General features: G+C 48.4%; 1 protein-coding gene across 4 annotated transcripts in view; it reads left to right on the forward strand.

Annotated features, from left to right (window-relative positions):
- The first annotated feature begins 3,124 nt into the window (after positions 1-3,124).
- Positions 3,125-23,745, forward strand: part of LOC138819928 (splicing factor, suppressor of white-apricot homolog) — a 55,371-nt gene continuing 34,750 nt past the window's right edge. For 2 of the 4 annotated variants that reach the window (XM_070011534.1, XM_070011535.1), the window contains exons 1-7: positions 3,125-3,485; positions 5,507-5,676; positions 6,259-6,390; positions 10,067-10,152; positions 17,000-17,225; positions 18,434-18,546; positions 19,330-19,465. In XM_070011534.1, coding sequence (XP_069867635.1) covers positions 3,268-3,485; positions 5,507-5,676; positions 6,259-6,390; positions 10,067-10,152; positions 17,000-17,225; positions 18,434-18,546; positions 19,330-19,465 — 1,081 coding nt within the window. In that variant the 5' untranslated portion in view covers positions 3,125-3,267. Of the gene's footprint in view, positions 3,486-4,012; positions 5,677-6,258; positions 6,391-10,066; positions 10,153-16,999; positions 17,226-18,433; positions 18,547-19,329; positions 19,466-23,745 lie in introns of those variants that run through there. The other 2 variants (XM_070011537.1, XM_070011536.1) reach the window with 2 other exon arrangements.

A 23,745-nucleotide genomic window follows, 5' to 3' on the forward strand; every position in this document is an offset into this window, starting at 1 on the left:
GTTCAACATCCAGGAGCACACACACCTTGCAAACTTCAGTTTCCAAATTCGGGTGACCTTCTCTCTTGAGTCTCTTACTCCCTTGGTAAAAACGGTGATGGCCTTGAGCCCTTGGATAAGTCAGGACTATCTCCCCAGCTTAAAACCCTCAATGAGCCAGCTATAAGTCCCCTTTACCACACAAGGTTAACTCGAGGTAGATGTGTGCAGAGATCCACCACAGAGTCTAACAACGAGAGGCAGTGAGGCCCAAGAGGTGGAGATGGAAGGCAGTCCGTGGTCCTTGTCAGTGGACATACAGAGACGGCCAGCAGGGATGTCTAATCCCAAACACATCACAATGTCTCTACTGAGACTAAACAGTTCCCACTCCATTCCAGCTGGAGCAAGAAATGACATCCGGTCAGTTTGGAGAGGAATGAAATGTGACTGGTGATGCCTTGACACGGCATCTGTACAGCTGGCAAAGGGAGAAGAAAGAACAGAGCTCTGGGCTGACCTAGCTGGTTTATCCATGGAGACTCATCTACCAGGGTGCAGCAGAAGAGCCACCCATCACATCGAGTCAAATCCTGGCCCTGGCGGTAAGAACACAAGTCCAATTCCAAAAGGCTACAGCATGACATTCTTAATCCCTAGTGAACAGAGAGGCCCTCCAGGGTTCCCACCAGCCTGGGGAAACACTTGCTGTGGGTTGGTCTCTCAGCTGGTAAACTGTTGCACAAAATGGAGTTATTTTTTAATACAGCTTGTTCAGATCCATAGACTCTTTTGTGTGGCAATATAGTAATTACATGTTTACATGTTGCTAGTTGGCAATTTCTCGTCTTTGTTCTTCTGATAGTAAAAGAATACTCTGCTTATGGAGAGAACAATGCAGGAACCAAAACCAAGCTCAACACCCACCTTGTGCTAAGGGGTCCCCATGTCTTCTGCCACTGAATGAAATGGCCAATGATGGACATGAAGCCACAATGACCAAGGGAAGACTGAGTTAAACCTTGATGAGGAACCTGTCCAACGAAGACAGGTTAAACCAGAAGTGCAACGTTTGATAGGAGCTGATTATTGCTCAATTTTCTAAAACCTGCTAACATCTGTCTTAATAGTGAAACTGAAGTCTCAGATGCCCCCAGGTCCAAACTCCAGGAGTTCCGTATGTCAGGGCCAGCCACTTACCCTGTATGCCAATAAAGAGGCAAGGTGAGGGGCAGTGTCCTGGAAAGACAAAAAGACAGCACTTCAATCCTGGGCTGTCGGCAGGGGTACAGCCATTTGTCTTAGGGGGCAGTGGGTGAGAAGGTGTGTATAATTAAGACTGTTGTGTTTGGGGTGGTAGAGTGTTTCAGTAATTTTTTTTTTTTTTTTTTTGGATCCAGTCATGGGGCCTGAACTCTGGGCCTGGGCACTGTCCCTCAGCTCTTCAGCTCAAGGCTAGCGCTCTACCACTTGAGCCATAGCACCACTTCCGGCTTTTTTCTTTTTGCTTATGTGGTGCTGAGGAATCGAACCCAGGGCCTCTGGCATACAAGGCAAGCACTCTACCACTGAGCCACCTTCCCAGCCCCTGTTTTAGTAATGTGTGTAATGGCTGGGGGTGGGGAGGGGGAGCTCTAGCCCTTCCTGGATGCTAGGGGCGGCATCCAGGTAACTGAAGCAGCTAAGGCATTTTTATGGCTCTAGACAAAGACATAAATACAGCAGGTACCGGTGGCTCATACCTGCAACCTGCTGCTCAGGAGGCTGAGATCTGAGGATTGCAGCTCGAGACTTTTATTTAATCACCATGCAATTGAAGTGGGGCTGTGGCTCAATGGTAGAGTACCAGCCTTGGGGAAGAGAGCTCAGGAACAGCACCGAGGCCCTCAGTTCAAGCCCCACAACCCACGACAACAAAAAGCAAACACAAAGATGGAAAGTCTGGAGGCCTAGTTCTAACCTTGCTCCTGGTGATTCACGGGCCCAGCAACGGCAGCTTTGAGACACAAGAGCCCCGAGAGCTGGTTATTTATAAGGTTTATTTACTTCGGTTCTAGAGGTGGCAAGTCCAGGAGCCTTCTTGCTGCTTCCTGCCTCGGGGGCCATCACAGCAGGTCCGAGGGCCGGCCGGCCACGCCGGGTTCCCTCTGTCCACGGCCCGGCCACGCGCACAGCCCGGGGACCCCGAGAATGCGGCGACGCGGCTGCGCGGGCGACCGCGTCCTCGTCCACAGGCCTTACCTCCAGACGCCATCCACGAACGCCCCTGGGCCTAAGCTCTGACACCACGCCGAGGCCGGGCTGGACGCTCGCGTGCGCACCGGGGCCGGGCCGGCCGAGGCGGGAGGCCGCATCAGCGTCCGCACCCCGGAAAGCGGCGTGCGCACCCACGACCGGCCAGGCGGGAAGCCACATCAGCGTCCGCACCCCGGAAAGCGGCGTGCGCACCCACGACCGGCCAGGCGGGAAGCCACATCAGCGTCCGCACCCCGGAAAGCGGCGTGCGCACCCACGACCGGCCGAGGCGGGAAGCCGCGTGCGCACCCACGACCGGCCGAGGCGGGAAGCCGCGTGCGCACCCCGGGCCGGGCAGGCGGGAAGCCGCGTGCGCACCCCGGGCCGGGCAGGCGGGAAGCCGCGTGCGCAGCCCGCCGCCCTGGGCCTCTGACCCGGAGTCACTGGAACAAGCGCAGCCCGCGGAGACGTGGAGCGGCCGGGCCGGGAGCCGGGCCCCGGCCGCCCTGCGAGGGCCCGCGGCCGCCGCCGGCGCTGCCACCGCCCGCCAGTGCGCGCGGCTCAGGGCCCCGGACGGCCGCCTCGAGAGCCGAGGCGCCATCCGGGGGCCGGGCCCCCGCCCGCGGCCGCCTCGGAGCTGGGTCCGCGGCGCGGCCTCCCGCGGCCCCCCGCCCCCTTCGCGCCCGCGCGCGCCGCACTTTCGCCACGTTCTCGGCGGCCCCGAAACCCGCAGCCCTGCCGACCAGGCCGCGTGCCCGCCCGCCCGTCCGTCCGTCCGTCCGTCCGCCGGGACGCGCGCGGCCGCGGGCGGGGGCCTGCGGCCTCTCGCACCGGCCCGAACGGCCCCGACGCGCGGCGAATCTGCCGCCGCGGCCGCCGGAAGTGAGGCCGCCCTGGCGGAAGTCGCGCCGCCCCCATTTTGTGGCCCGCCATGGCGGCCGTGTCGAGGCTGCGGCCGGGACGCGGCGTCTGGGACTGAGGGGCCAGGCCCGGGAGGCTTCGGGACGTCGCGCGGCGCAGCGGAGGACCTGCCCGGACGCCGGGGCCGCCGCCATGTACGGCGCGGGCGCGGGCCGCGCCAAGCCCGAGAGAAAAGGCGGCGCGAAGGAGGAGGCCGGGCCCGGCGGCGCCGGCGGGGCGGGCGGCCGGGTGGAGCTGCTGGTCTTCGGCTACGCCTGCAAGCTGTTCCGGGACGACGAGCGGGCCCTGGCCCAGGAGCAGGGACAGCACCTCATCCCCTGGATGGGGGACCCCAAGATCCTCATCGACAGGTCGGTGCCTCCCCCCCCGCCGACCCTCCCCTCCCTCGCCCGCTCGCTCCGCCTGACGTTGACTCGATGCCGGGGGCCGAAGGGGCCCGGGGGCCCGGGGGCCTCCCGCCCCGGCGGGAGGGGGGACGGTGAGACCCGCCCCGCGGCCGCGGCCGGAGCTGGCGCCGCGCCTGCCGCCGGAGGAAGCCGCCGGGGCCGCGCGCCCCGCCCGCGGGCGGCCGGGAGCCGGGAGCCGGGAGCGCGCGCGGCCTCCGGAACGCCGCTTTCGGACCCCGCGAGCCGGCCGCGCCCCGGGCCGGCCCCGCCGCCGGGCAGAAGCCGGACAGCGCGGCCGAGGCCCTCCGCGCGGACCCGGGCCCGCCGAGGGGCCGTCCCGGGGCGCGGGCGCGGCGGGCCGGCCCGGGCGCGGACTCGGGGGGCGCCGCAGGGTGTAGGGTGGCTCCCCGCCCTCCTCCCCGGGTCTGGGAATCCCTTTCGGCCTCCGAGCCGGACTGCAAAGCTAACTGCACCGACCTCCTGCCACTAAGCTCCAAGGTGAAGGAAGCCCACCGTTGGAGAGGCCCAAGACTGCGTCTGCAAAGCCTTGGAACGCGACTGTAGGGAGGACCTCTGAGCTGGGCCAGGATGGACTCACGCTGACCGGGAGGCCTTTTGCCATCCCTGACAGTCCCCTGTGGAGCTAGAGCTAGGAAGCAAGGACTTTGTGAGGGGGCTGCTGCAGATGGGGTGCGCTCTCTGCCCAGGCGTGCCGGGCCTTGAACCGCTGTCTAGCCAGTGACGTTGTGGCCTGAGTTACCAGGCCTGCTTTCCAAAGTGTTACTCCTGACATGTATTCAAATTAAAGTTTGGGGAGCACTGACGCCCAGCTCTCCGCGCTCTCTGTATCATTCTGTACGTGGCTTGAGTTAGGCCTCCCAGAGCTGGTGGGGAGCAAACGCTACACTTGTACCGCCTGTACGGTTTTTAAATATAATCTACATTTGTAAGTTAAGGAGGTTTACATCAAAGCAAAACTGACTTCAAAAATTAATGAGTGCAATGCCTGAAGTTCCCTGGAACTTTTGGACTTTTTTCCCCTATCAATTTGGTCTCTGTTGCAAAATTCGACTTTAGTATGTGAGGCAGACTTTTGTCTGAGGTTGCATCGTTATTGCAACCTCAAATCTGAGTGTTTTGTCTAAAGTCTACTAGCTCACTCATTTATTCTCAGATAGCTGTACTTTGACAGCACCATCACCGAATCTTTGTGTTATAAGCATGACAGCAAGTGCTTTCCTAATTCCCCAAATAGTAACTATTGGTCCATGTGAGATATGTCTTCATTTATGCTATTTCCTGGGACAGGAAGTTTAGAAGGAAATGCTGTACTGCCTCCTCTACTGGTTTTGCCCTGTTTCCTAGTGAACCTCCTTAAACTGCATGTATATGTCACTGTTCCTATGTATGTGTGTCTCTCTACCACATAACCCAGCACTTATTTCCTCAGCCAAGTGGCTAGGGGGCCAGCCTAGCCAAGATTTTATCTCCAATGGACGCAAGTTTCTTTGATGAAGATCTCTCCTGAGAGTTCGGGACTAGCAGAAAGAAGCGAGGAAATTTCGACCGTTTGGTTCTTACGGATAGGTATTTATGTATTCGGTTTGTGTGAATGTAAGCTATGATAGTTAACTTTTCAGAAAAAAAAAAAAATTATTTTTTTTGCAAGTGGCATTGAATGGTTGACCAAATCATACACGGTAAGAACTGCTAGAGAGGTGGATGTCATTTATGTTTTAAAGGAATATCTTCCTTTAATTAAATTTTACTGTGCTGTAGAAAGGAGTATAGACTTTGTTAAGTTAATTTGAGTTTAAAAGTAGGTGAGATATGACTAGCCACGTTAAATATAAATCTGAAAAGCCTTACGTTTGCTTTAATACTTGTATTTTATTATTTTAATTGGTAAGTATGTACGTAGAGTGTCACACACAATCAGCCCAGACAGTGACTTCTGTCTGCTGACCTGCGCGTTCACATTACAGATATGATGGGCGTGGTCACCTGCATGACCTCTCTGCGTATGATGCTGAGTATGCCACCTGGAACCGAGACTACCAACTCTCTGAAGAGGAGGCGCGAGTAGAGGCGCTGTGTGATGAAGAGAGGTATTTAGCCTTGCATACGGACTTGCTTGAGGAGGAGGCCAGGCAAGGTACTGCTCAAGAAAGACTTACTTCTGCCACAACTTTTAAATTTTTAAGTATTTAAAAATTTGCTCCCATTCATTTTACTCACTCTTTCTGATATTATCTTGACAGTACCCAGTGGATTGGAAAAACGAGTCTTTGCGTTCTGAGAGGACCTCAGGATAGTTTATATGTAGAGCCACAAAGAATTTTCCCAGCTTTTGAGGGCAGACTGGGATTTGAAAAAAAAAAAACAAAACAAAACAAAAAACAAAAAACCAATCTCTTTAACTGTTCTTCTTTAACAGTATTGTATGAATTAAATTGATGTTCTTGTCTTTGCCTTAACAATCAATCTTTAATGCAGTTCTTAATCCCAAAGTTTTCTCAGCAGGAAGAAATTTTCCTTAAGAGACATGTATTCTTCTATTTGTGGTAAATGTGTACTGGCAGAAATACATTTTGATAGCTAAAAAGTATGCGTTTTCAGAAACATTTTCACCTTGAAAAGAATTTGAAAAAAGTGTCGTATACTTTTGTTGTTAGCTACAACTTTAGAAATGGTAAACTTCTAGTTTTATTAATAAAGTTCTCATTTTTATTCAAAGAGGAAGAATACAAGCGATTGAGTGAGGCGCTAGCCGAGGACGGGAATTACAGTGCTGTGGGTTTTACGTATGGCAGTGACTACTATGACCCATCTGAGCCGACCGAGGAGGAGGAACCTTCCAAACTGAGAGGTGCGCTGGCTGTTGACATCATCACGATTATAGTAGGATACCTTCCTTTGGTGAAATAAAGCGAGAAACTAAAAAGTAAATTGTTCATGGAGGTGAAAAATGGATTCAGACTTTTTCTATACTGGATTCAAGTAGGGTTGTTTCTTTTTTTTTAATTATTCCTCTTTCTTAGTGATTTTGTGTTCGTGCTTTCCTGCGCTAACTCTGAAAGCTTTAATTTTTTAAAGAGTGCTGCCTAAAGTTGAAGCTCATTTACTACAAAGAGAACCCCATTGTCTTAGCCTCCCTGCTTTGATCACTTGTCAGTAGCGGTGATGGGAGCCTGGGACACTTAAGAGGGGTCACTTATGTGTACATGTTCCATTTGACAAAGAGAACTTGAGAAGTTCTCACACCCTGTGGAGAAGTCATTCACACCCTGTGGACTTAAGACTGGGGAACCCTGTGACCCTTAGTCCTGCCAGTTGTACAAGGGTCCTTCCTGCCCGTGGCTAGACCCTTCCCCCTCAAGAGTTGTGTGGCAACAGAGCAGCATGTTGGGCAAGCAAAAGAGTCCTAGGCAGTCTGCTTTGTGAGCCTGTAGACTTTCCTAGTAGACTTTCAAAGTTCATTAAGGAACATAAAACTTTCTGCATGGACTTTTTTTTTTTTTTTTTTAATTGTTATGCTGTTTCTTGCGCTTGAACTCAGGGCTTGAATTCAGGTTCTGAGCATTGTCTTGAGCTTTTTTGCTCAAGTCTAGCACTGACACCTGAACCATAGCTCCACTTCTGGATTTTTAGTTGTTCTTGATAAGAATTTCATGGACTTGCCAGGCGCTGGTGGCTCATGCCTGTAATCCTAGCTACTCAGGAGGCTGAGATCTGAGGATCGCGGTTCAAAGCCAGCCCAGGCAGTAAAGACCGTGAGACTCCTATCTCCAATAAACCACTAGAAAACCGGAAGTGGCGCTGTAGCTCAAATGGTAGAGCGCTCGCCTTGAGCTGAAGAGCTGAGGGACAGCACCAAGGCCCAGAGTTCAAGCCCCACGACCGACAAAAAAAAAAAGAATTTCATGGACTTCCCTGCCTGGGCTGTTTTAAACCTGTGAAAGAGTCTCATGGACTTTCCTGCCTGGACTGGCTTTGAACTGTGATCCTCAGAGCTCAGCCCCCTGAGTAGCTAGGATTATAGGCGTGAGACACCTGTGCCTGGCATTCCAGAATAAATTACCCTGTCCTAGTAGTCTGGGTTAGGTGAGCAACCCTTAACCACAAGTGCAGTTTCATAGATAGTTTTATTGGTGAATAAATGTGCTGCTTCATGCTGTCTGCTGCAGGTCTGCCTTGGCAGCAGGGTTGAGTGTCCCAGAGCTGACCGTATCTCTGTCTAGCATTTCAGTTTGTCTGCTCTGTTCTAGATGTTGGATTGCTGCCTAGGTATAATTATCAGCGAAGTGATAATGAATAGTTACAGTTCTGATTTTCAAGACTATTAGTATAACTGTTTCTCTTCAAGTATACTTCCTCTTCACAAAGTTCTCTTTAGCAAATTTGGTTACTTTCTTTATAAAAATCATGCTCTCAAAACTTTCCCTGTATCTTTTTCTTGTGTATGTGTAAGTGTATGTATGATTGTGGTCATTGGGACTTCAGCTCAGGGACTGGGTGAACTCAGGCCTACGTGATGCCCCTTAGCTTTTTTCAGTCACTTGAACTTTTTGCTGGTTAATTAGCGATAAGAGTCTCACAAACTTTTCTGTCTGAGCTGGCTTCAAATTACATACAATCCTCAGATCTCCCCCTTCTGAGTGGGTAGAATTATAGGCATGAGCCACTGGTGCCTGGCCCATGCTAAGTTTTTACAAAAATTGGGCTTTTTGTGTGTAACTATTTTAACTTGCACTAATGGTTTTCTGACCCAGCATCATATCTGTGTATTCCTTGATTCTCAGGCTCACAGTATTCTTGATATTTCTTAATTAAATCCGTTACTCTAGTCAGCAAGGCCTTCGTGGCCTGGTTTTGCCCATCAGTACCTGACTTCCCTCTCCCTTCTGGCAGCACACTGTTTTCAGTTGGTCTTGTCTTTTATATTCTATAACTTTCCACCATCGTGTATACTTTTTTGTTCAACAAGAAAGGGCTGTTTGAATTTAGTTTGCGTTAAGTGTGTATCGCAATGGCAGGTTTTTATTCTGTGCTACTAAGCCTGTTTTTCTGTAAGAATAGATAGAAGCTGGGTGCCAGGTGGCTCACACCTGTAAACCTAGCTACTCAGGAGTCTGAGATACAAGGATCACAGGATCACTATTGTGAATAGTGGGGCAGTGAACACGAATGTGCGGGTGTCTTTATCATATCCCGGCTCATGATGCTCAGGGTAGATGCCCAGGAGTGGTATGGCTGGTTGTAGGGAAGGTCTGTGTTTAGTGTTTTGAGGAACCTCCATACGTGGAACCTCCAGCGTGGTTGTGCTAGTTTACATTCCCACCAGCAATGCAGTAGGGTTCCTTCTTCCTCACACCCCCACCAACATTTGTTATCCGAATTCACAATGTTGGCCAATCGAGCTGCGGTGAGATGGAATCTCAGAATTGTTTTGATTTGCATTTCCTTTATGGCCAGCCAGGATGAGCATTTCCTCGTGTGTTTGCCATTCTTACCTCCTCTTCTGAGAAGTCTTCCCTCAACCATTTAGTGATTGATTTATTAGGTTTGGGAGAGGTTAATTTCTTGAACTCCCTGTATATATTGGCTAGTAGGCTAAGGTACATTTTCCTATACCATACTGGCATTGTAATCAACTTGTGTAGCACACAGACAAATGTTGTTCAGTGGCTGTAATGAATGAACAGAAATGGAAAAATACATCTGATTGTTTATGAAAAAAGAAAGAAAAAAACAGTGATAATGTTGCTTATGCGATATCTTGACATTTTTTTTAAATGCTCAAGTGTTTTACAATTTGATTATTAAAATTGATTATACCACCAGGATCACATCTGTAATCCTCTATCTTTAGGAAATGAGATCTGATGATTGTAGTTTTAAGCCAGCCTATGCAGGGAAAGCCATGAGATCTTTGTCCCCAATTATCACCAAAAAGCCATATAGCTCAAGTAGTAGAGCGCTAGCCTTGAGCATAAAAGTTCAGGGACAGTGCCCAGACCTACCCTGAATTCAGGCCCCAGGACTGGCACATGCTCACACACACAGGCCCGTGTACATGCACGTGTGTGCGCCTACATACACACATAGACACACAGTGATACCTACTGGAAGGAGGTCTTGAAAAGCCAGTTAGTTAAATGCAGAAGTAAAAGCAACAGAGGGAAAAGCAGAACATCCATGTCCTGGCTAAGTGTCGAGCACCCTGCTCTGATGGCCGTGTCAGTGTCGAGCATCCTGCTCTGATGGTGATCTCCGTGGGGGCGGGCTTTCTCACTTGCACCTTGTTGGCATATATGTACCGTAGAGCTAGCACTGCATTGAGGGAGACACAGAAACTGCAGAGGTGCCAGGATCACAGATACATGCCCAGACTCTACAGCTGGGAACAGCAGGACTGGAGCTCAGACTTCTGCCATGCTGCCCTTGTCTCTGGGAGGGTGAAATGAGTATTAGACATAGGGAGGTAGAGCAGGAAGTTGTGTTGGTGAACATTGCTCAGAAGTTTTATTTGTTTGCTTTAACAGAAAAGTCTGAGGCTGAAAATTTGGAAGAAAACGAAGAACCTTTCATTGCCCCTTTAGGATTGAATGTCCCGTCTGACGTGGAACTGGTATGTGTATTTCTTCTCAATGCTCTGTCGGCGTTGCTCTGTCTTCACCTTGGGTGCTGCACGTGCAAGAGGACTGTGTTCATCCAGCTGCTGTCCAGGCACTCCACGCTGTAGAGATAGCTGGGGGAAGCATCACATTTCACATGCTTTAAGGATGATGGAATAAGCCGGGCGCCGTGGCTCACGCCTGTCATCCCAGCTACTCAGGAGGCTGAGCTCTGAGGATTGCGGTTCAAAGCCAGCCCGGGCAGGAAAGCCCAATAAACTACTCAGAAAAAGCTGTAAGTGGTGCTGTGACTCGAGGGTAGAGCACTAGCCTTGAGCACAAAGAGGCTCAGGGACAGTGCCCAGGCCCTGAGTGTAAGCCCCAGAACCAACCGGGAAAAAGAAAAGAAAAGAAATATAGCAAAATAACTAACACATTGGGCCTGTTTGGGGGTGGTCTGGAGGGCACGTGACTTGCCCAGCATGAACCACCATGTCAGAATCAGGTGCATGTATTGTCATCCACATGTAGACATGAAAACGGCCATGCTCGAGGCAGCTTTGCTCATGACCCATGTGCCTTGTTTCTCTCTGGTATGATTTTTGGGGGGAGATGCTATATCTTTGCCTAACATTTTTTGGGCAGTTTTTCTGTCATGATTTGTCCCTGTACATGTCTAGTCCGCTCTTCTGCCCGTGAGAAAAGCCAACGTGGGAGTTCTTGGTTAGGCTGCTTTGCAGCTGGTTACCCTCGGGACTGAGTCTCCAGTTCAGCCCTGATTTCTTCAGTTTCGTCTTGTTAAATTGCAGTCGGTGTTAAAGCCAATGCTGAGCTTTTTCTTTGTTTTTCGGAGTATTTATTGTGGGAATTCTGTATTCTAGGTTGTGTGCCAAGCTGCTTTTGGTGTATTTTGTATTTTCAAGGGGTGTTCACATGTGGGCGTTGCAGGGGTACACATGGATATGGATGTCAAGTGCTTGTGCTCAGCAGCAAAGGGTTTTTTCTTTGAGTTTGTTGTACCTGGGTTGCAAGTGCTGTCAGTGGAAACGTTTCAAGTGCGTGTTGATATCCATCGTACCAGTCACTGGGTAGACAGCACTTCACAGACCCAGGGTCTGACCCTCCCTCTGCTGCCCACTGCCACCCTGGGTTCAGCCTTTTTTCCTTCCCTGCAGTATGTGATGAGAGATACCAAAAATAGCCCTTTCAATCCTTCCTCACTTTACTCATTTACATATTCTCACCCCCTGGGATTGACCTCAGTGCCTTGCACTTGAAAGGCAAGTATTGTACCACTTGAGCTAAACCTCCAGCTCCCTTTACTGTGGCCGTTTTCAAGTTAGGGTCTCATTTACATTTGCTGGCCTGTGCCACAGCCCTCCGGCATCCCTGGGGGCGGCAGACTCATGCCCTTAAACCAGCTTCTTTCTCTGTTTCTTTTTTTAAAACAAATATACTTAACTCTTTGGGTTTTTGTAATTACTACCTATGTTTGATTCTTTAGTTCCAACTTTTGGTCATTTTCTGTGGTTAAAGCTTCAAATATTATCTGGAGCCAGGTGCTGGTGGCTCACACCTGCAATCCTAGGAACTCAGGAGGCTGACATCAGTTCAAAGCCAGCCTGGGCAGGAACATCCATGAGACTCTTATCTCCAGTTAACCACCAGAAAGCTGGAAGTGGTGCTGTGGCTCAAGTGGTAGAGTGCTAGCCTTGAGCTGAAGAGCTTAGGGACAGCGCCCAGGCCCAGAGTTTAAGACCCACAACCAACAAAAAAATATTATCTGGAGATCAATGAGCCTTATATCGATATCTGTTCCGTGTATTATCGTACATGGTCTTCTTGTGTGTTCTGACCCGTTGAAATGAAGCCTTAAATATTGTACCTGCTTCATTGTATTTCATGCCAAAGCTTCACAGAGTTTAATTTCTGTGCAAATATAAATGGAAAGGTACAATAGAATTTTGTTGGTATAATTCCTATTACAGCATTTAATGGTTATCTTCAGCCAAAGTATAAATTGTTTAATAAACAGTATGCCTGAGGTAAAAATACCTGTCACACAGTGGAGAGCACAGGCCTAGGTGTCCATTCCTTCCACTGGCGGTTTTGGAGGTATCCTTGAGTAAAGAGGCAAATGGGGAAGCCTACTTGAGAATTCGGTGAGTCTGGCTTGCCTCTTCCATTTCCTTCCTGGCAGTGTCAGAAATGCATCATATAAATCACATCCTGTTGTCTCAAGTCACCAATGTTGAGTATTTTTAAGGGGACATAGAATGGCTGAACTGGCCACACGGGCTGGTACCGCTGCAGTGGAGAGGGCCCGCTCCTGCGGTTAGTTAGGCAGACACTGTAAGGAGCCCTTGGTTTAATCTGGCTTTGGGTTGGGGCCCTCCTTGTACCACCACGACAGACCCCACACAGCTTCTCCAGCAGTCTATTGAGCCTCTAGGTTCAGGCATTGTCAGGTGATCAGATGCCTCTTATTATTGATTCATCGTCTCCATGATCATATGTTTCTCTTCCATGGGAAGTAGAGACCTATTCTTCCTCTAAGCATGTCATGTGTCTGACATGTACGTGCAGTTGGCTACCCATTTCCCAGGGTCTCAGAGCCCTTCTGTGGCCAGTCCTGAGTTCCCCACACAAAGCCAACTCCCCTGTTCCACCTGGGTGGGTGTGCCATGCTGGAGCCATCTGGTACTTGCAAGCAGTTAGTACTACTCACTCAAGTGGCAGAGGTGAGCAGTATCTGCCAGGTGCCCGTGGTAACTTGGACCCCTGTTTGTCTAGTGCTGTTTCACTTGCCTCCCAGAGCACAAGCCCCTGGGGCACCAACCTTAGAATACGGAAGAAAGGAGAGAACTGCGGCTCCTTAGGAACTGCTGTTAGTTCACATTTCAGACTTCAAATAAAGTAAAGGCTCCGGAAGCTCTCACTAAGCATACACCCTCTCTCCCAGGCATTGTACGGCCACTCTGTGCTCATCTTTCCGTTGATATTTAGCAATTATGACAGATGGGTTCCATAATTACCTGCCTTCCAGAGGAGAGCACACTGAGCTCTGAGCTGCCGTCGGGCCTGTAGGGTCAGGTCCGCGTCCTAGCCAGCGACTGACTGGAGCGCTGAGACCCTCTGGTTCAGTGTTGCTGAGCGTTGTCCAAGTTTGCTTGCACTCTGGCTTTCAGGCTGTTGCCCTGTGTGGACAGAAAAGAAAAGAAGCTAATATGCGCTGCCCTCTTGCAGAGGTGTCCTTTCTTGTGGTGTCAGGACTCATGTCTGATGGGGGAGCCTTTGGCTACTTTGGTCTTGCAAAAGCCTTTCTAAGAGCTTTGTCATTTTACTGTGTATGCCATTCCCCTTGAGGCTGCAGAGTTGTAAGCATAATACTTGGAAGACCTTTCCTGTTCTGAAGAGGTGGGAAAAAATTTCCTAGTATTCCTGCTAATGTGTCTATAGTTTCGCTTGCACACTTGAGTTGTGACAGAATCTGGTGCTTGTTGGGCCTACGGAAAAAAAGCAATTAGTTCATCTCTCCCCTTTGGAGGACCAGAGGCCCGTAGACTGCCCTGGGGCTTCTTCCTCATTTCTCATCTTCCCCTCTCGTTCCTTGTTCACCCTGCTAGATGTGAGTCCAGAGCTTCCCAGAGCTCTCCTTTTGTCTAGTGCTCTTCCTTGAGCTTGAAGCCATGGTGATGGAGTTTGCAGGTGTGAGGAGATAGTGGTACTTGGCTTAATAGACTTCCCTTAGCTCACAGGGCTTCTGCGTGGGATTAGACTAGAAAGACATTTACCAGACAGTCTTTATAATAACTTGGGCATGCTTACCTGTGGACTGACTTGGTTTGGTTTGGTTTGGGTGCTGGGTCGTGTGTGTGTGTGTGTGTGTGTGTGTGTGTGTGTGTGTGTGTGTGTGTGTGTGTGTGTGTGTGTGTGTGTGTGTGTGCATTCTGCCACTGAGCTACAGTCTTGTGTGTGTGTGTGTGCATTCTGTCACTGAGCTGCGGTCTAGTGTGTGTGTACGTATATTCTGTCACTGAGCTGCACCCCACACTTCCTAACCCAGGGTCTCTCGTGTGTGTGTGTGTGTGTGTGTGTGTGTGTGTGTGTGTGTGCATGTGTGTGCTCTGTAACTGAGCTGCGGTCTCCTGTGTGTGTGTGTGCATTCTGCCACTGTGCTGCAGTCTTGTGTGTGCGTGCATTCTGCCACTGAGCTGCACCCCCATACTTCCAAACTGCGTCTTAAAATGTCATTGTATAATAGGGATATTCATGTCATTAAATGAAGAGAAATTGTCTAAGATCTGCATAACAAAGAATGGCTTTTTCCAAGCCGGATTTTTTTTCCCCTGTGCTGGTACTAGAACTTGAACTCCAGGCCTTGAGCTCATGCTGGGTTTTTTTGCTCGTAGCTGGTGCTTTCTCATGTAAGCCATGTCTCAACTTCCATCAAGCCAGATACTTTAATCTCACGTTTCCTGGTAGCAGATCTTGGAACGTATTCATAGATGCTTTGCTTTTGTGCAGTCGTTTCTTTGTAAAATTACCTACATGTGGCATTATAACGATTGTAGTCATATTAGATGATTAATAGGCCTACTCTTAAGGCCTTTAAGACCTAAAAGTTGATTGGTTCACAAAAAGCATGCACTGTGTGGGATTGTGTTTTCCCTTGAGTGTAATTATTCTGAATTAATTGTTAATCATTGATGTGTTTATGGAATGTGCTGCTTAGAAATGAACCATCTATGTAGCCAAAGCCAATGAAATTCTACATCAGGGTCCATATTTCAGGACTCAGTGGGCCTTTAACATAGAACTTAATTTGTTTGGGAGTCTAAATACGTTTAATAGTACATGTTTACCCATTTCAGTGTGAAGGACATTATTTATTCAGAAATTAAGTTTGAGAATTAAGCCATTTGTAATTTCAGGATGAGACACTGAAATTACAATAAGCATCTTCAGTGTTTAACTGCCCATTTTTAATGAGAGCAATTTTCAGTTTCATTCCCATATAATTTCCTAGTATTACTCTCTTTGTTGTTACTAAAAGTATTTTCAGACATGTGGCTTGTAGTTTTGGCCTAACAGGTTCTGTTTGTGACCACATGATGTGGTGGAAATAGCTCTGGAGCCAAAGTAAAAGGAAGAAGCACGGGTTTGTGGCTGTAGTCAGAAGCCTCACTACCTGTAGTGCCTTCCCACCTGCTCCGGCCAGGCCACACCTGGACTGCCTTTGGTTTAGCACACGGTTTTAACCAGGACTGGCAGTGAGATGGAGCCCTAAACTGTGTTTTATAGGAAGCAGACACAAGGAAGGGGGTGAGTGCTGAGGAGGAGGAGTGAGCTCCTGGACTTGTTTGGATGTTCAAAGTGCTGTTTAGTGGAAGGGAGCCTTCCATGTTTTGGAGAAGTGTTGAAATATACTCTACCCATAGAAAAATACATATGTGTTTATAAACTTCAGGAACCCACTGAAGTCCATTCTTGTGTCTGAGTTAGTAGGAAGATGCGAACTCCATGCACTGAAAGGCCAGCTTCTCCGCACTCTTTAAGATGCAGTGCCTGCCCTCGTGGACGTGAGGCCTGGACAGGATGGTGTACTACAGGAGAGTTCTAGAACTAGACCTGGGCAGGCTGGTGTTCTACAGGGATGGTTCTAGACCTGGGCAGGCTGGTGTTCTACAGGGATGGTACTAGACCTGGACAGGATGGTGTTCTACAGGGATGGTACTAGACCTGGACAGGATGGTGTTCTACAGGACAGTACTAGACCTGGACAGGATGATGTACTACAGGACAGTACTAGGCCTGGACAGGATGATGTACTACAGAACAGTACTAGGCCTGGACAGGATGATGTACTACAGGGATGGTACTAGACCTGGACAGGATGGTATACTACAGGACAGTACTAGACCTGGACAGGATGGTGTTCTACAGGACAGTACTAGACCTGGACAGGATGGTGTTCTACAGGACAGTACTAGACCTGGACAGGATGGTGTTCTACAGGGATGGTACTAGGCCTGGACAGGATGATGTACTACAGGACAGTACTAGGCCTGGACAGGATGGTGTTCTACAGGACAGTACTAGACCTGGACAGGATGGTGTTCTACAGGACAGTACTAGACCTGGACAGGATGGTGTTCTACAGGGATGGTACTAGGCCTGGACAGGATGATGTACTACAGGACAGTACTAGGCCTGGACAGGATGATGTACTACAGGACAGTACTAGACCTGGACAGGATGGTGTACTACAGGACAGTACTAGACCTGGACAGGATGGTGTTCTACAGGACAGTACTAGACCTGGACGGGATGATGTACTACAGGACAGTACTAGGCCTGGACAGGATGGTGTTCTACAGGACAGTACTAGACCTGGACAGGATGGTGTTCTACAGGACAGTACTAGGCCTGGACAGGATGGTGTACTACAGGACAGTACTAGACCTGGACAGGATGGTGCTCTACAGGACAGTACTAGGCCTGGACAGGATGGTGTTCTACAGGACAGTACTAGGCCTGGACAGGATGATGTACTACAGGACAGTACTAGACCTGGACAGGATGGTGTTCTACAGGACAGTACTAGACCTGGACGGGATGATGTACTACAGGGATGGTACTAGTCTTCGTCAGCATGATGTACTACAGGGATATAGTACTAGATAGATCTGGACAGGATGATATACTGCAAGGATAGTACTAAACTGGGCTCCTTAGCAGAAATGTCATTTATGTCTTAAAATGGACCATAAAACCAGGACTGTTTCTGACTTTCAAGTAAGTCATGTGACCAGCGGGAAAGAAGACAAACTGACCACACACCTGTGTGTTCTCTCGTAGCCACCAACAGCCAGGATGCACGCCATCATCGAGCGCACAGCCAGCTTTGTGTGCAAACAGGGGGCGCAGTTTGAAATAATGCTGAAGGCCAAGCAGGCACGAAACTCGCAGTTCGACTTCCTACGCTTCGACCACTACCTCAACCCATACTACAAATTCATCCAGAAAGCTATGAAAGAAGGACGGTACACAGTGCTGGCAGAAAACAAGAACGAAGAGAAAAAAAGTACACGAACCTGTTCTATCCCGTTCAGACTTTGGGCCAGGGGCCGGGTGAGGGGAGTATGGGAAAATATGAAAAACTTCCTTTTCAGAGATAGAGAATTGAAATCTAGATTAGAATTCTCAGTGTTTGTGAAATCCTGTGACAAGGCTTGATAATTAACCCTGCTGGTGTACCATATTGAATTCTCAGTTAATATTTCACAGATGGGTGAAATATAATTAAATATCGATGCCATCCTAACATAATTAGCTAGGCTGGGCATTTTCCCTCTCGTTTCGGCTGCTTAACATTTAATAAAGAAAGCAGGGAGTGTTATTCTTTGGCAGAGTATTCTACAAGTGTGTGTGCTTGCATCATTGTTAAGGGGCCATAAAGTTAAATTATACATGTCCACAGAAATGAAAATGGTTCGTTGTACTTGGTCAAGCCTCTTTCTGTGTGTATGTTACCTTGAATCTTGTTCTCTTCAGCTGAAGTCAGATGTTTCACTTCAGTTGTGTACATTCATACACATACACCAGTGCTAGGGATAGAATCCAGGGTCTGACATGCTAAGCAAGCACTCTACCACCGAGCTGTGCCCAGCCCATTTGTATAAATCTTAATGCTGGTTTTATTTTCTCCAGCTTCCCTATAGGGTATCTGTCCCCTCGGGTTAATATTACTTTATATGAGTATGTAAGGTTTTTGCCCTTTAAGTTTTTTCCTGGTTTCAACTCGGACGCACTTGCGCGGCTAGCTTAGTTCGCTAAGCTAATTTTCTGCCATTTGAGTCATTCCTCTATCCCAGTTTTTTTGCTGACTATTTTGGAGATGGAGTCTCACAGATCCTCCACACCCACCCCTCCTTCCCCGGGCTAGCTTCAAACCCTGATCCTCAGATTGCAGCCTCCTGAGCAGCTAGGATTCTCTGCATGCTCCACCGGCACCCAGATGCCTATTTTAGTGCCTCTAGGCTAGGGACTCCCGAAAGGGAGTCTGTGAAGTGGTTGAGGGTCACACTTCATTTCCTCTTGGTCTTTTTTCTGAACAACTTCAAGGAATAAGTAATATTATCCACAGGTTTTGTGGACAGATTTCTTGGTTAAGAAATAATAACATGATGCAGTAGCCTGCCCTTGTCTGTTTCTGGGGTTTTTGCAGCATATATTCTTTTTTCACTACCAAAATTTTTAGTATGATTTTAATGGTACATATTTTTATTTCAGAGTCAGGTCCAAACTCTGACAATGAGGATGAGGATGATGAGGAAGATGGGAGTTATCTGCACCCCTCTCTCTTCGCTTCCAAAAAGAGCAGCCGCCTTGAAGAGCTGATGAAGGTCTTTGTTTCATTGTTATCTGTATGTTTTTATGGCATAACAAATTTGCTGCCAGTTTAAGTTTGGAAAATACTGAGCATGGTGTTTCTTGTGTGTTTCAGCTGTAATTTGATTGTTTTTGAGATGTCTTGTACATTTTTGTGTTGGGCTTGGTGACAGAGCATTTGTTTTCTGCACATACACATTAATAAATTTCACAAGCAGATTATTTTTCTATCTAGGATACTTAGAATAAGTAGAAATTTAGTGAAGACTTGGAACTGGTTTTGCCATGTAGACTTCATTGCAGAATTTACGCTTTTTTGAGTGTTCAGAACATCTGCTCAGTCATTTGTTACCTTCGGAAACAGTTTTAAAAGTACGGTTTGATGTGTGTGTTTTTTTCTATTATAGTGGTACTGGGGGTATAACTTGGGGCCCTTTGCCTCCTAAGCAGGTGCTCTACCACTTGAGCCATGTCTCCAGCCCCTTCCCTAGATGTATTTACTTCTGACTCTCCCCTCATCCTTAGGAAGAAATCCACCATTCGTAATATGAAAAGCAGAAGTCTGTGAGGTTTAAACAAACTTTCAGCAACCATAAAGTTTGTCTGGCCTGTATAGGGAATGCCTGATGGGTGGATAAAATCTGTTTACTAGAAATCAGAAATTCCCTGGAGGAAGGACAAAGTTTCAAGTTGGCTTGAACAATCTTCTCCTTCCTGTGATTATCTGCACTTTGAAGTTGAGTCTTTTGCAACGAGAGGGTTGTATGTGATTCAGAACCCGTCTTCTCTGTCCCTAGCCCTTAAAGGTGGTGGACCCAGATCACCCCCTGGCAGCCCTTGTCCGAAAAGCACAAGCTGACAGCTCTGCCTCCACGCCACACCCCCCAGATGGGGCATCCACGCAGCCCTCACAGGTGGAATACACGGCCGACTGTGAGTACCCACGGGGTGTGTCTGATTGTGAGCCCCCACGGGGTGTGTCCTGACGTGGGAGGACCCTTGAGTGTGTTCTGATTGGGAGGACCCTTGAGTGTGTCTGATTGTGAGCACCCACTGAGTGTGTTCTGATTGGGAGGACCCTTGAGTGTGTCCTGACTTGGGAGGACCCACTGAGTGTGTTCTGATTGCATCCAGATCTCAGATCCAGGGTATACTCCCTTGACTCTGGAGCTAACTGGCCAGATCTTAACTTGAAAGAGATGACCAGGTCATCTCTTTGGCTGGACCTGTGGCCAGAGAGCTGCTCTGTCCCAATGTCAACTAGGCAGGAAGAGTAGGGTCAAAGGTAGACAGGTTGTGCCAGCCAAAGATGCCCCTCTGTGTCCCCTTCCCGCAGCTTCTTCTAGCCCATCGTTGGCTAATATCTCAAGGTCTTCCTTGCCTGTGGTGGAGGCAGCGAGGGGGTCTGCGGTTGAACACATTGCTGCCCTAAACAAAGACAGAGCCCTGTGAAGAAGAGGGGGGAGCACAGATTCTGGAGAGATGGTCTTGTCTGTGCTAGACACAATTTTGTGGTAATGTGAGACTATTAGAATTGACATGTAAGATTGAGTGGACATGGTTCTGTTAACAACAGAGAGAGCCAGGCACCAGTGCCTCACACCTGTAACCCAAGTTACTTAGGAGGCTGAGACGAGACTCTTGTCTCCAGTTAGCCGTCAGGAAGTCAGAACTAGAAGCATGGCTCAAGTAGTAGACTCCAGTTGGGAACACAAAAAGCTGAACAAGAGCTCAGGCCTGAATTAACCCTAATGCTGGAAGGGTGGTGGATAAGAACTGAGAAGGCAGGTTCTGGCTAGACACATGATTGCTGTCACTAAAGACATAAGAACAAGATACTCAGGGTATCTGCAGGACTTGATTCCAGGACCCCTGACAGATACCAAAACCATGGGTGCTCAACTCTCCTCCCATGGATTTAAGTCATCTCTGGATGACTTAGGGCAACTAATGCAATGTGAATGCCTGGTGAGCAGCTGTTATATTGTACTGTTAATACTGTTAAAGCAATAATGATGGAAGTTTGCACGGTACAAATGAAACTTTTCCCATGAATATTTTCAACCCAAGGTGGGTAGAATTGTGGGTATCGAGCTGGAGGAGACACAGAGCCAACTTTAATATGCACTGCAGAATTACGTTTATTTCGATTCTCTTATCTTTTTAATGACTTGAAGTTATTAACTGACTGTAAACCTTGATGTATGTGTTCAAGCAGTCACTTGAAGTGAGGGAAGAGCCTTTAGCATACCAGTGTGGTCTTCCGTGCTCCCCTGGAGGGGAGGTGCTCTTTCCACCAGGCAGGTAGTTGGCTGGGGCATGGTGGCCAAAGAGGAAGCAGCCCAACTTCTGCTTACCTGCATCTTTCTTTGGCACCAGCCCAGTGGCTATAGGGAGCTAGTGGGTGTGAATGGACAGTGCCTCTGACTAGAACGTGTCCAAGACAGGTTTTGACAGAAGGAAACAGGAAGCGTGCGGGTGCAGCAGGTGGAGCTGTCTTCTCTGTGGCAGACAGCCAGATGGAGTGTAGGCTGCGTGACAGAGTTTGCCTGTTGGCAGTGTTTGTTCAGTGCCGCAGTGTACGCTTAGACCCTGCAGGACGACCCTGGACGGAACAGGCTGAGTGTGGCCACTCTGTGATGCAGCCACGGCCTGGTGGAGACAGTGACTGGAGCCAAACCATGATAGTATGAACATCCCAGGGCCGTGTGTTTGAGAGTGCGTGGTAGGGCTCCCTGGCCCAGATAAGCTGCAGAGCCTCGGTCCGAACCAGGGGCACACAAGCCAGCCCTGAATCCTCCTCCTCCCCTTCTTCCTCCTCTCCCCCCTCCCCTTTTTTTATACACTGAGGGAAGGACATGTGGAAAAAGGGCTTTTTGTAGCCAAAAAATGTTCACCCTGTTTTCAGCAGGCATGCTTGACATGAGGTTTGTGAAGTTCAGATACTCACTCCTGCACCACCAGCTCCTGAACCACTCCAAGATGAACAGCATTATAGTTCATTGTTCCCAGTGTACTATTCTTCATTTTCTAGAGCTTTCCAAATGTATGTTGCTTATACCGTGTGTGTGTGTGTGTGTGTGTGTGTGTGCGCACGCGCCAATCCTTGGACTTGCACTCAGGGCCTGCTGCTGCCCCTGAGCTTTTGTGCTCAAGGCTAGCACTCTACCACTTGAGCCACAGCTCCATGTCTGGCTTTTTGGTGGTTAATTGAAGAGTCTCATGGAGCCAGGTGCCAGTGGCTCACCCCTGTAATTCTAGCTACTCAGGAAGCTGAGATCTGAGAATCATGGTTTGAAGCCAACCCATAAGACTTACCTGCAATTAATCACAGAAAAAGCTATAAGTAGTGTTTTGTTCAAGTAGTAGAGTGTTAGCCTTGAGCAAAAAGGAGCTTAGGGACATCACCCCCAGGTCCAGGGTTCAAGGCCCAGGACTGGCCAAAAAAAAAGGCTCACAGACATTTCCTGCTCGGATCTGTCTTCAAACCATGATCCTCAGATCTCAGCCTCCTGAGTAGCTAAGATTACAGGTAAGAGCCACCAGCCACATTAGCCTGTGGGTTTTTTGGTGGTGGTGGTGGTGGTGGTGGTGTTTTTGCCAGTCCTGGGGCTTAAACTCAAAGAGGCCTGGGCGCTGTCCCTGAGCTTCTTTTGCTCAAGGCTAGTACTCTACCACTTGAACCACAGTAACACTTCCAGCTTTTTCTGTTTATATGGTACTGAAGAATGGAACCCAGGGCTTCATGCATGCTAGGCAAGTACTCACCACTAAGCCCCATTCCCAGCCCCTGGACTGTGGTTTTAATGTGTTGTTTCAGGAGTACTTTCTTTCTTTTTTTTTTTTTTTTTCCAAATTTTTTATTGTTATTAAGTGGTTACGTAATTTCCCAAATTTCACAGTACTGTGGGATAGTGATGCTCAGTTAAAGTCACAAACACATTCTAACTTTCCTGGAGCAAATTGTCTATCACGGTCTATAACATTTATGAGTTCTAAGAGCTTTGCGCTACAGTTATTTCTTCCACATTGGGTGGTATGTACATTTCTTTTGTTTTGCATAGCATCAGCTGTTCCCTCTTTCCCACTTGTTCCCTCCCTCCATTGCTGCCATTGAGTTGCTTAGTTCATTTTGGTCAATGTCCAATGCAGCTGATGGGTCCCACTGCTGTATGTTTTTCCCTGATTCCCTCTAGTTCTGTGTCATCCTCCTGGTTCCCCTCCAGTGTACACATATATATCATACATGTGATCAGCAGCATGGGGTTATTTAGTAGTGTTTCGACCAGATGAGTGGGAGTCCTTTGTTTCTTAAGTCCTGTTAATTTTGTCGTATCACCTAACATTTTGGATTTAACATCCACTTATCAGGGAGACCATGTATGTTTGTCTCTTTGCTCTTGGCTTATCTCGCTCAACATGATTTCTTCTAGCCCCATCCATTTCCCTGCAAATGCCATTATTTTGTCATTTCTAATGGCTGAATAATATTCCTTGGTGTATAGATACCACAATTTTTGGATCCATTCATCTGTGGTGGGGCATCTGGGTTGTTTCCATATCCTAGCAATAAACATGGAGGTGCATGTTTATTGCACCTGGTTTATTGTATACTGGTTCCTGTTGTTCAGGATAGATGCCTAAAAGTGGTATGACTGGGTCATAAGGGAGGTCAATATTTAGCTTTCTGAGGACCCTCCAGACTGCTTTCCAAAGTGGTTGTGTAAGTGTACATTCCCACCAGCAATGTAATAAATAGGGTTCCTCTTTCTCCACATCCCCTCCAGCATTTGTCGTTGGCTGACTTGAGGATGTGGGACATTCTGACTGGGGTAAGGTGGTATCTCAGGGTTGTCTTTATTTGCATTTCCTTCACAACCAGGGATGGTGAACATTTCCTCATGTGTTTCTTTGCTATTTTTATCTCTTCTTCTGAGAAGTCCCTCTTTAGTTCCCTTGCCCATTTAGTAATTGGTTTGTTAGGTTTGGGAGGGATTAGTTTCTTGAGTTCCCTGTATATACTGGATATCAACCCCTTGTCTGGTATATTGCTGGTATCAGGAGTACTTTCTCGGCCTATTTCTGTAGAGCTCGCACACAGCCTGGCCCTGCCGCATCTGCGTTCCCTCTGCTGCAGTCCCACTGGAGTTTACTAGTCCCAGGGCATCCTCCGACACTCCTTGTGCTTTACTTTCTACTAATATGGCAGGCTG

The sequence above is a fragment of the Dipodomys merriami genome, unplaced genomic scaffold (genome assembly GCF_024711535.1).
Source record: "Dipodomys merriami isolate MVZ:Mamm:240054 unplaced genomic scaffold, mDipMer1.0.p SCAF_827, whole genome shotgun sequence".
Taxonomy (NCBI): domain Eukaryota; kingdom Metazoa; phylum Chordata; class Mammalia; order Rodentia; family Heteromyidae; genus Dipodomys; species Dipodomys merriami.